This window comes from Marmota flaviventris, chromosome 9, assembly GCF_047511675.1.
Source record: "Marmota flaviventris isolate mMarFla1 chromosome 9, mMarFla1.hap1, whole genome shotgun sequence".
Lineage (NCBI taxonomy): Eukaryota > Metazoa > Chordata > Mammalia > Rodentia > Sciuridae > Marmota > Marmota flaviventris.
In genome coordinates, this window is record NC_092506.1 from 82225895 (window position 1) to 82236840 (window position 10946).

The following is a 10946-nucleotide window of genomic DNA, read 5'->3' on the forward strand; positions in this document are numbered from 1 at the left end:
TTGTATTAGCTCAACTATATTGTACCCAATATAAAAATACCACCAGTATTTGTCTTTAAATCAAAGTTCCACTTTGCTAAAAAATATTCTCCATTAACCAGATCTCAAATAAGACAATTTATGTTACGGAAAAAAAGTGTTAACTTGTTAGTTATAATTCAATATGACAATTCATCATTAATGCTAGTTACAACTAAATTATTATTATTATATACCAATAAATACAGTATAATTGGATGGCATGGCAATCTAGAGGATAAGCAGAAGGAGGAAGAAAGTTGGAAGATTAGGAAAGGCTTTGGGGAGATGTCACAAGTGTTTTGAAAAAATGTCTGAAGAACAAGTAAAAATTCCATACATGAACTCTGGATATATTTTTTAAAATAGTTTATAGCCAACCTACTGATGGGTTTAAGGAAACTGTCATGGGAAACATAACTAAATGTCTGATAACATATTTTAATGTATATAGCAAATTTCACTTCCTTCCCCATCCTCATTTTCATTGCAGTGATGTCTAAGGGACAGGTTAGATATTGGTAGTCATAAGGTCTCACTAAATCTAAACAGATAGAATAAATGAACCTTTATCCTGAACCTTCAAGACCACACTGCAGGCAGTTGTAGGCTGCCATAGCTTTTGTGTAGAGTGTACAAACCTGACACATACACTTCACACTGGAAAGTTCCTTATAGCTTTGAGAAAGATGATTAGGGACTATCATATTCAGAGCTATCCTATCTTTTGTCTATACTGAGGATTTTGCTTTTGTGGTAAGAATGCTTATTATCAGTAGCGTACATTGACACTTTTGTCTGATTGTATTTTGTCCCTTCCACTGCTGTTTCTCCCACATTTCTCAGCTTTTAGCTGTACTACTCAGGGTCTTTCTCTCCTTTGCAGCCAAGCATCAATCATTGGAGCATAATGTTTAAATCTGACATTTCTTCAGTTATTGCACAGTACTAGGGAGAACAGTCCTTCAGATCCAAAAGATTCCCCACCATCCATTTCTTCCAGGTAAAGGGATGTTTATGAAAATCAAAGAATATCATCTCTAATTAGCCAATGCATAACTGTGGTAATAGAGAAGCTTCTAGGATGTCACTGAAAAGGTGCTAGGCATTGTCTACAAGTGATTCCCACACAGCACAGAAGCGGGTTGGTCTTATCCACATTTTTTTAATCAGTGCTATAGCATTTTCTTTTTATTTTCTCCATAGAATTACATTTATATTTACCATTCTCTACTGTCAGTAAACTCTGGCTTAGCCATTCTCAAAGGTTTTGGTCTCAGATTCCTTTGTACACTCAAAAAATTGAGGTCACCAAAAAAGTTTTATTTATGTGTGGGTTACTAATAGAAATTAAAGTTGAGAAAAGTTTAAATGTTGAATTCACTGAAAATAATAACATCCATTACATGCTAACACAAGTCACATATTTTTTATGGAAATAACTTTATTTCCCAAAACAAAATAGTCAGATTGACATTTACATTTTTTTACAAATCTCTTTAATGTGTGTTTATTACAAGACAACTGGATTTTTTCCATTCATCTATTGTGATATGTTTTGATTGAAGTATGTGAGGGAAATCTAGCCTGACACAGACATGTAGTTGAAAAAAGTAGATAATGATGATTACTCTTTGATACAATAGAACTTGATAACTAACTATACCTTCTGCAAGGCTAATTGCAATATGGAATGTGAAACCACATCTGTGAACTTAACATTCTATATTACATTAATATCATTTAGTTCATCTTGCATTTTGAATGGCTCTTTTACATGTATGATTTTGGTAAACATCTAAAAAATGAGTAACGTGATCCTGAAAATTCAAGGACAACAAATGACAATATGCACTGCCAGGAATAAAAAGAATGGCTAGATTTAAGATTTTTTTTGTGTCCATTATGCTTTAACTGGTTATTTGCTGGTGAAAAAAATGAAAGGCCCTGAGTATCAATGACTTTATACAGGGGTCATTTAGAAAATACTGATTCAATGAGTTGTACAGATCTTCCAAATGTTGACACATTTTATTACACAATATCAAAAAAATCACATTTATTAATAACATCCTTGATCTCAAGGGGAGCACCTTTAAGAACTGGGAAGGTTTCTAGCTTAATGAAGGCAGATATATGTTCTCCAAACTTAGTTTTTCCTTGCATGCTGAGCTTTATCACTAGCAACAAATATTGTCAATTATTTTCCTTGAACTTTCAGTTCAAATTACTCATCTTTAAGATAAAAAGTTTATTAAATACCCAAGTCTGAGTAACCATTTGTCTGTAAAAATGGGGTTCCATGAAAAAGTGGCTAGTTCAGCTTGTAACTAAAATAACTGCCCAAGTTTGCCCAGGAGACAACCAGTTTGGTATGCAATAGAAGCACTTTATGAACTTCCCATTTCATCAACAGGTAAAAAGATGTGCGTACTCAATAGTCAGGATTTAAACAAAATTTAAGTTTTCACTGTCCTCCAAGGACATTATTCAGAGAAAGTGACAATTTTTTCCCCCAGTGTTGTGTGGTGAAGGAAATAGTGATCACTATTTTGGGCCACGATCTTGATTTACATTAAGGGGCCAGCATAGTTATACCCCCATTGCTTTGTACACAGAAAAATGACCAAAAAAATTATGAATATAAGTTTGATCTCCTAGGATCTCTGAAAGAGTCTTGGATACCCACAGGGGTCTGAGGACCATATTTTGAGAACTATTATACTGTCTTATTAAAAAAATTAACCAAACAACTGCTAGATATATAATAAAAGTAGCCAGCTTACTCTACTCTCCTTCTCCTCCAATTGATCTGCAATAGTATGTTAAAAAGTGGCTAATTTTCAATTCCCAATCATTATTATCTGGAGAATTTTAGGTACCTATGGGTACTCCACAGATGCTACGATATTCCATGGAAACCTTAATACTGCAGGAGACAATTTGAATAGTTTATTACAGAGACAGCATTAGATTTAAGTGGACTTTCTGGTTGTATGTCAGAGATAATGTAAAAGTACTCTTACAGTTGTGAAGATCATTACAAACTTAAGTTGTTATAATCCAATCTTTCCAAGGGAGAAAATGAAAAGAACAGAGATGGGAAGAAAAGATTAAGACTTTTAGTTTTATAACTCTTCTCCTGAACTAATTAAAAAATCTGTACTTGATGCTAAGTTTACCCCCATCCTTTATTAAGCACAAACATCCTTAACTCTTAATCTTTTTGCACTAAAAAGCAATTTCCCTTATCTGCTGAAGTATCAGAGGTGATTTAATTATTTGAAAATCCAAAAACAATGCACTGCATTACCATTTAACTAAGGGGTATGTGGAGTGAGAGAATTGAAATATAGAAATAAAAATATGCAAAATGATCATTCTAACTAAAAGCATAATCCTTAACTCTCATGCAGGCAAACAAATTGAAGAGAAAAGTGAACATTAACCATATTACTCAGCATGTACTGAACAACACAAAAAGAACTTAGATGTTCTGGAAAAAGTATAAATATATAGTCTTTTCCTTTCCTTTTTGTGTTTATAGTTGTACTTCGTGATTTACAAAGTACTTAAGACACATTATCTTCCTTGAGCTATGAAGCCACCTGTGGAGCAGGTAGACATTATCCACATTTTCCAAAGAAAACTAGGTTTTAAGGACATTGGCTATTTTGCTCAAAATTAAAAGACCTGTTATAAGATTCAATTGTAAACACATCTTTATGGCTTCCAGTATCACTACATTAGCAGGTATGCTTTTTTTAATTTTGGTGGTAGGGAGCTGGGAGAAGTAGCAGAATTGCTTTTATAAATTAAATCTCATATTGAACTTAAATTATGAAGCATATAAATATACAAAAAAATTGATACATATTTTAGTTATAAAGTAACAATTACTGATAACAGTATTTATATTCTCACAGAAATTTAACATGAGCAGATATGTACAGGAATTTTTTTTTAAAGGCCAATGCCTTCATAATTAATGAGAATCTTTCCTGTAGATAACAGCAACAAAAAAGTTTAAATATATGAACAAAGATAATAGAACAAGTTTAATTTAAAGGCCTGCATAAGAATAATCTTGTAACAAAAGATAACTGTGGTATGCTCCAATGTGGTGGATTATGTATATATGTTATAAGCAGCTGTATTCTTAAATTTTTAAAATAATTTAAAAGATACTTAAGGGCTGGGGATATGGCTCAAGCGGTAGCGCGCTGGCCTGGCATGCGTGCGGCCCAGGTTCGATTCTCAGCACCACATACAAACAAAGATGTTGTGTCCTCCAAAAAATAAAAAATAAATATTAAAAAAACTCTCTCTCTCTCTCTCTCTCACTCTTTCTTTAAAAAAAAAAAAAAGATACTTAAAATTTCAATCCAATTTAAGTATTTTAAAATCCTGAAGCATCTTATAAAGTAGTCTGAAAACCACTGCATAAAACTTTGCTGTCATAAATTCATTGTTTGATTTCTTCTTAGGTTATTTAAGATAAAAATCAAGTAAAAAACTGCTTTTGACAATCAAAACTGTATAACCCAAGAAACCTGATTAACCAAAGCAGAATAAATTACTAGTCCATAGTATAAGTAAACCCATTCTATTGGTTGAAATACATAAAATTATTAATATTTAATAAACTTCCTAATCTAAATTTTTCAAATTTGACAGTATCTATGCTTACAAAACATTAAAGTGTTGTCAAAATTTGTGATTTTATAAAGAAAATTAAAAAGCATAATAATCACACAAAGATATATCACTAGAACTCCTACACATACCAACAAATTTTAAATGTTAGAGTAATAATAAGAGTTCAATACTCAAAATACATTTTGAGTTGTAATATACCAACTTTTCTTTACTCGAAGATGACTGGACTGACAATTACCTACCTTCCTTAGTTTCACATTTCACTTTTCAAATTAAAGGATCAGATTCATCTCAGTGTCACTGGAATTTCTTCAAGTAAAATATGTCACATTTCAAAACTTGTTAACCTTACAAAGTAAATAGAAGAATTTCCTGTTTCATTAAAAACTTTATTATACTATGTGACAATGGAGTAAGTTAGACTTAATAGGAGTTTTGAATATGATGATAGTTTGTTCATTTGTTCCTAGAGATAAGTTAGTACCTAAGTTATAAATTTGGTACATTTAATATTTAAGAAGATACTGAATCAAATTTGTAAGGACACGTCTATGAATAAATATGATTCTCATCCAATATAAAATTGAATATTCAAGTACTGGATTAAAACAAATAGGTTTACTTGATTGTGAATTCAGTTCTTTTTAAAGTTTCTCCCAAATTAAACATATTGCCACAAATTTTTGTCATATAAAAAGGTGACCTTTCCCTCATTATTAATGAGGGTTTATAACAGCAAAGTATAATTTCCACTAGATACACATGATTTTCATTCTTCCATTGTAAGCTACACTGAACTAAAATTAAAAGTGCTATGATCCATTTGTTTATTAGTGTACAGTCCATTAGTGGAAAACACAAGATAAACTCACAGAATCACATTTTTTTGAAAGTGATAGATGAATTTTACTTACATTCTATCAAAAAGAAAAATATGCCCTTATTAGAAAAAAACCCTTACATGCTATTTTTAGAAGGATGAAAAATTTAAATTGCTAGACACTGATTTAAGAGTACTTAAGAAGGGCAATCTTAAAAAGCTACAAATGTTGCCAAGTCATGTCATAACTGGCACAAACAATTCTATTTCCATCTAAATTCATTTCATGCTACTACATGAATCAACATTAAATACCTTGTAGTTACTAAAAACTGGAGTATTGGCAGAGATGTGCATAGCAATTATAAAATATAAAAATGTTCACATCCATTTTCCATATTTTCTCAATAATGTCTAAAAATGAAGATGTTCTTTCTAGGTAAACAAATACTAGTTTTTAACAAACTAAGAGAAATAAATAAAGATGTTTTAACTAGTAAAATGCCATGGATCCATAGCCACAGTTTTCTCAAAAGAAAAATAAAATAGTTTGAAGCCCAATATCACCTTCAAAGCTTTTGTTAGCCTAACAAATTGCCATAGGCATTAAAAAATCTTTTTTCAGTCAATAACAGTACATCTTTTTCTTATTTGATTAAAAAAAAACTTGCTGTCATTTTAACTAAGCTTAAGTTTAATCAAAATATGTCTTAAAGACATATTTTTTATGTCAAAGACAACCTTTCACTTTTAAAGTAAGGGAATAATATTTTTTAAGAACTAAATTCAGATGACAACTGGCCCTGCAGTGAAAGAGTTAACATTCAACTAACCTGATCTGCACTTCTGATCCATTACATTTCTCACAAGCTGCCCTACAATGAGCTGAGCAAGTATCAACTGTAATTTGATCCCGAAGTTTATGGAAAAAAATAACTGCACATACTCAACATGCACATTTAATAAAAATCTGTTTCAAGAGAAACATATCCAATAAACACAATTTAAGGCATATTTAATTCTTTGATTAACTTCAAATCTGCAATCTCTTTGCTTTCCTCAAGCTCTCAAATAAAATAGGAGGGAAAAAAAAAAAAAAAAAAAAGCAGCAGCCCTACTGCAGGGAAAAGAGGCTTGAAAAACAACTTTGATTGGCACTTGGCCTGACCCACAGAGGAAGAAAAACAGTTTTTGGACAAAGAGCGCAAATATTTGAGCTTGCTTACTTATGTGCTTTCTTGCTTTCTTTCTTTCATATATAAAGAACAATCCCAAAGCGACTGTATATAGAGAAATTGTGTGTGTGTGTGTGTGTGTGTGTGTGTGTGTGTGGCAGGGGGGAAGGGTACCATATTCATTTTAGCTCTCAGACCCGGTGCATTTGCACAGCTCAGCAATTTTAATTCATTTGTACTGGACAAACAGAAACATCTCATCTAAGGTTTCCACTTAATGCAATGCAAAAAATAAGAGTTTGGAGAAGAATAAACTGATTATAATATTACTCGTGGAGGCAGTTAAAATCTAATTTTAAAACTCTTTTCATCTCCTTCTTCCATCTTATCCTCCCCATCCCCCACGGAGTGATTAAGCCAAGTAAGCTAAACAATACTGGAGTAAACTTTCTATCAGTCCCTATGGGAAGCATTAAGCTGATGGTGCGTCTGATTTTTCTGGATCAACACGGGGTGGGGGTGCTAAGGAGGGAGACAACCCATGTCCATCTCAGTCTTCTCCTGTAACCCCACCAGAGGAACTGTAAGGTCGAACAGCATTTCCCATGGGCATAAAGTTCAAGATGCCTTAATAGTTCCTTCGTGACTTAACTATAGACACAGGACTACCATCAAAAGAATGTGAAAAGGGGGAGTCCGGCACGGCGCGCAAAGCAAAGGCAACAGAATAAACAAAAACAGCACCCATCAGAGTTAGCCACAGCAGAGAGGGAGCCAGGGTTCCTCAAGACCAGACCAGGCTGCTCTGATTTCATCCCAACCTCCATCTACGGCTAAACTGCACAGGGAGGAGGCTCCAACCAGTCCCTCCCTCAGTCTGACCGAGGAGCAGACCGGGGATAGCCAGGTATGGAGGCGAGCTGAAAACAGACCACAGGCATTCCCCCACCCCCAAATCCCAACCCCTCGGGACTAGCTTCTGTCCCGGTGGAGATAAAAAGCAGCAAACGCCCGAACCCTCCACCCTCAACTCACGCCCCCTGTTTCTGTCTCCGTGCATGAACCAAGCCAGGGATCTTTTTGAGCCTCGCAGGGACGATGCCAGCGATCCCTTCGAGCCTCGCCCCGAGCAGCCCGACCCCGGCCGGCAGGCGCCCATCTCCGGCCGGACCTCAGGCTAAGCCCGTACCTTCCGCAGCACTTTCCGGCAGTTGGTACAGAGCAGGTAGTTGGCGGCGGCCGACGGACTGCTGCCGCCTCGGTTCATGGTGGCTGCGGGCGCCGAGGGTGAAGGCTAGGGCGGGCGGCGGGTCGGGCCGGGCTGTCACTGCCGCCAGTCGCGCAGATGCAGGGCCGGACCGTCCCCCGGCCGAGCTTCAGCCTCAGCTTCCTCCGGGTGGGATGTCGAGATGGAAGGCAGCGGCCCGAAAGCCAAGCCGGGGTGCGCGAGGCGACCACCGGCGACGGCTGTCGGAGCGACGGCGGAGACGGCGGCGGCTGCTCCTCACCGGCCCGTTGTTCCTCCCGCCCCCATCCTCAGACCCCCGCCCCCGCCAGCCTAGGACGAGCAGCCGCCACCACAGCCGCCGCCGCCGCCGCAGCGCCTCAGTGCGGGCCCCGCCCCCGCCGTCCCACCACCTTCACCACCTCCACACTCCGGTACCGCCCCCTCCCGCTAATCGGACAGCTCTAGTCACGCCCCCGGAGCGCTTGGCCGCAGCCAATGAGCTTCTAGGGCTCGGCTGAGAGCCTCACCGGCCAATCGCAGAGGCCGAAAATGCCTTGAATCTCCGGGCAAGTTAAGTTTATCTCCGAGGCTCAGAACCGAAGGGAGATGGCGGGTTAGGTAGTGGGGTGGGAGGGAATACAATGTGCACGGCTCCGCCAATAAGAAAAAGAGGGTGTGTTATATGCAAATAACACTGGCAGATCAGCTCCACCCCCTAGTCAAGCCACGCCCCTCTCCTAGGTCCCTACAGAAATGGTGAGGAAAGTGAGATAAATAGCTGGAAGCTAGAGCTCGCTAGAGGGTCTACGATTGAGCTAAACATTTTCTGATTTCTGGAGAAAGGGGTGGTGTGGGGGTGAGAGAAGGGTAGATATTAAAACGTTCCTTCCTTCGGGGCAGTGGTGGGCTTTCCCTCAGCCAAAAATCTAAGCTTAGCTCTAAAGGAGGCTGCAGTCTTGATGCACTTTGCATCCAGAGATCTCAAAGAACTTTATGCGTCATTTATTGTGAGACTTGTGTAAAAGACTAATTAGTTACCTGAGGCTTGAGAATGGGATGGGGGTAGATGTCTGAGGCATATTTATACAATAATCCAGTTGGTGGGGGAGGGGGGAGACATCTCTGGTTTAGCAGTTTCCGCTTCTTCTCTGAAGCACCTTCTCACAGTACTCTTAGCAGTGAAAACACGAAATGGCCAAAGAGAGGTTTTGCTTCTTACTCCAAAGTCCATTCTTAAGCAGCTGGTCAGATACATGCAGAGCACAGAGCCCTGCTTGGGAAGGTAGCTTCGGAGAACAAATTGCCACCTAAAACGATTGGGCAGGACCAGCTTCTCCCAACGCTAAAAATGGTGAGTCAGGGGTTTTACGTCCACTCTGAGGCAAGAAGGCAGATGTAACAGCTGAAAGCTCTGGCTGACAAGGTGCGGAGGGACAAACAAATGCGGGTGCCAGGTATACCGAGGGGGCCAGCAACGCGCGTGCGGGCAGAATGCGTATTGCGGATGATAGACGCCTGAAACCTGCTCCCCAGTGAGAACAAAGGCAGGAGCTGAGCAAGAACCTGATTGGTGCCGGGTGCTCACCGGTGACCGCCGGGCCCCGGAGATAACTCGGATTGCCCGCTGGCGCAGAGCTCGGTGCTCTTTGGAGCCGCAGCTCCCCACGCGGCCTTGGCAGTGATCACACAGGAGTGTGCGTTATGACATCACCTGTTTTCGCTTTTTAGAACCTGATCAGTATTCTTGGCTTCTCCTCTTTTAAAGGTCTCTAGTGTACCAGGATTTGTGCAGGCCTGCAGTTCGTAGAATGAATCTGTTGGAGATGATTTAAAAGAACCGTTCCACTGGTTTGCTTTTCTTTTTATTTTTAATTTTAAAAAACTATCGTGGCTTCCTTAGGGATTCGGTGTGTTGTGATGCAAAATCAGGAAGGTACACTTGGAGGAGCTAGCAAGTTTAGCATATCAAAGCTATTAGACCAAATTGCGTGTTTATAACTGCCAATCCCCTCATTTCTCAACAGCTGTCTCCACTCTCCCTTTTAGAGACTAACACGTTAAACCAAGTCTACACAAGGAACAAAGGAAATGAAAATCTGCTGGTGTCAGGTTTATATAGATTAAATTAGACTGGAAAATCCCCAAACGGTCTAAGTTTTGTGGTTGGGTAAATGTCTCGATCCATTTAGTTAGTGATTGCTGAAGGTTGCTTGATGATTGTGTAGACCTACATAACCTAGAATAGCAATGGTGTGGGAAAGGTGCTTAACATTCAGTTAGAAGAAGAAACTGTAAAAGCAAGAAAATTTATCGGAGGGAGAAATTACCACATGCCCTTCAGTGCAGAGAACCAAGAAATCCAGGCAAAAAGTCAGCAAGGCACAGTTTTTCCAAGAACTAAAACACATATGTGTCCTCATTTAGTGGTAAATTTCTTGGGCTATATTCCTGGCTTGTTCTGTCTTTTAAAGCATATTTTGTATGAGTACATTTTAGAAGGAAGGAGAGTTGATGAAGTGAATTTTTGTACACAGTTTGAATTTTCTCAAATAGTGTTTTAACTTCAAATTATTTTCTAATATGTTCTTTTTATAAGTTTTTTTCGCCTAACAGCTCAAACCCTTTGCAAAGAGGTCTTTTAAGTTCTACAATAACTAAATTCCCAATAAATGATAGGCAAGAGGGCCAGTCCTGCACAATTATGCCCTCTAACAAAGATGACCAAAAGGGAAGTTTTAGGGCCTGAATATCTTCAGTGATACCTGGTCAGATACCTGAGGGGTTCTGTCCACTACAACGCTCCTCCAAACTTTAATAACATCTTTTTAGTGCTCTTCATTTGGCTATTAATCAGGTAGTGCATCAGGACAGTTCTTAATTTCCATCCTTTCAATTCTCAATGCTGGTAACTCATTCTCAGTACACAGCAGCTACCCTTTCTGGTCTTCACACCCTCAATTCTCACTGCCATCATATTTGTTCCCTCTCCTGGGAGAATCCAGCGTCTGGACACTTCCTCACCTGGTCTTCTTTCAGGTCCTGGCCA

The 10946-nt window shown here is 38.5% G+C and overlaps 1 protein-coding gene across 2 annotated transcripts in view; it reads right to left on the minus strand.

Annotated features, from left to right (window-relative positions):
- Positions 1 to 8211, minus strand: part of Sesn3 (sestrin 3) — a 65767-nt gene extending 57556 nt beyond the window's left edge. For both annotated transcript variants that reach the window (XM_071616633.1, XM_027951368.2), the window contains exon 1: positions 7862 to 8211. In XM_071616633.1, the coding sequence (XP_071472734.1) occupies positions 7862 to 7939 (78 nt within the window). In that variant the 5' untranslated portion in view covers positions 7940 to 8211. The remainder of the gene's footprint in view (positions 1 to 7861) is intronic.
- Between the last annotated feature and the right edge of the window lie 2735 nt (positions 8212 to 10946).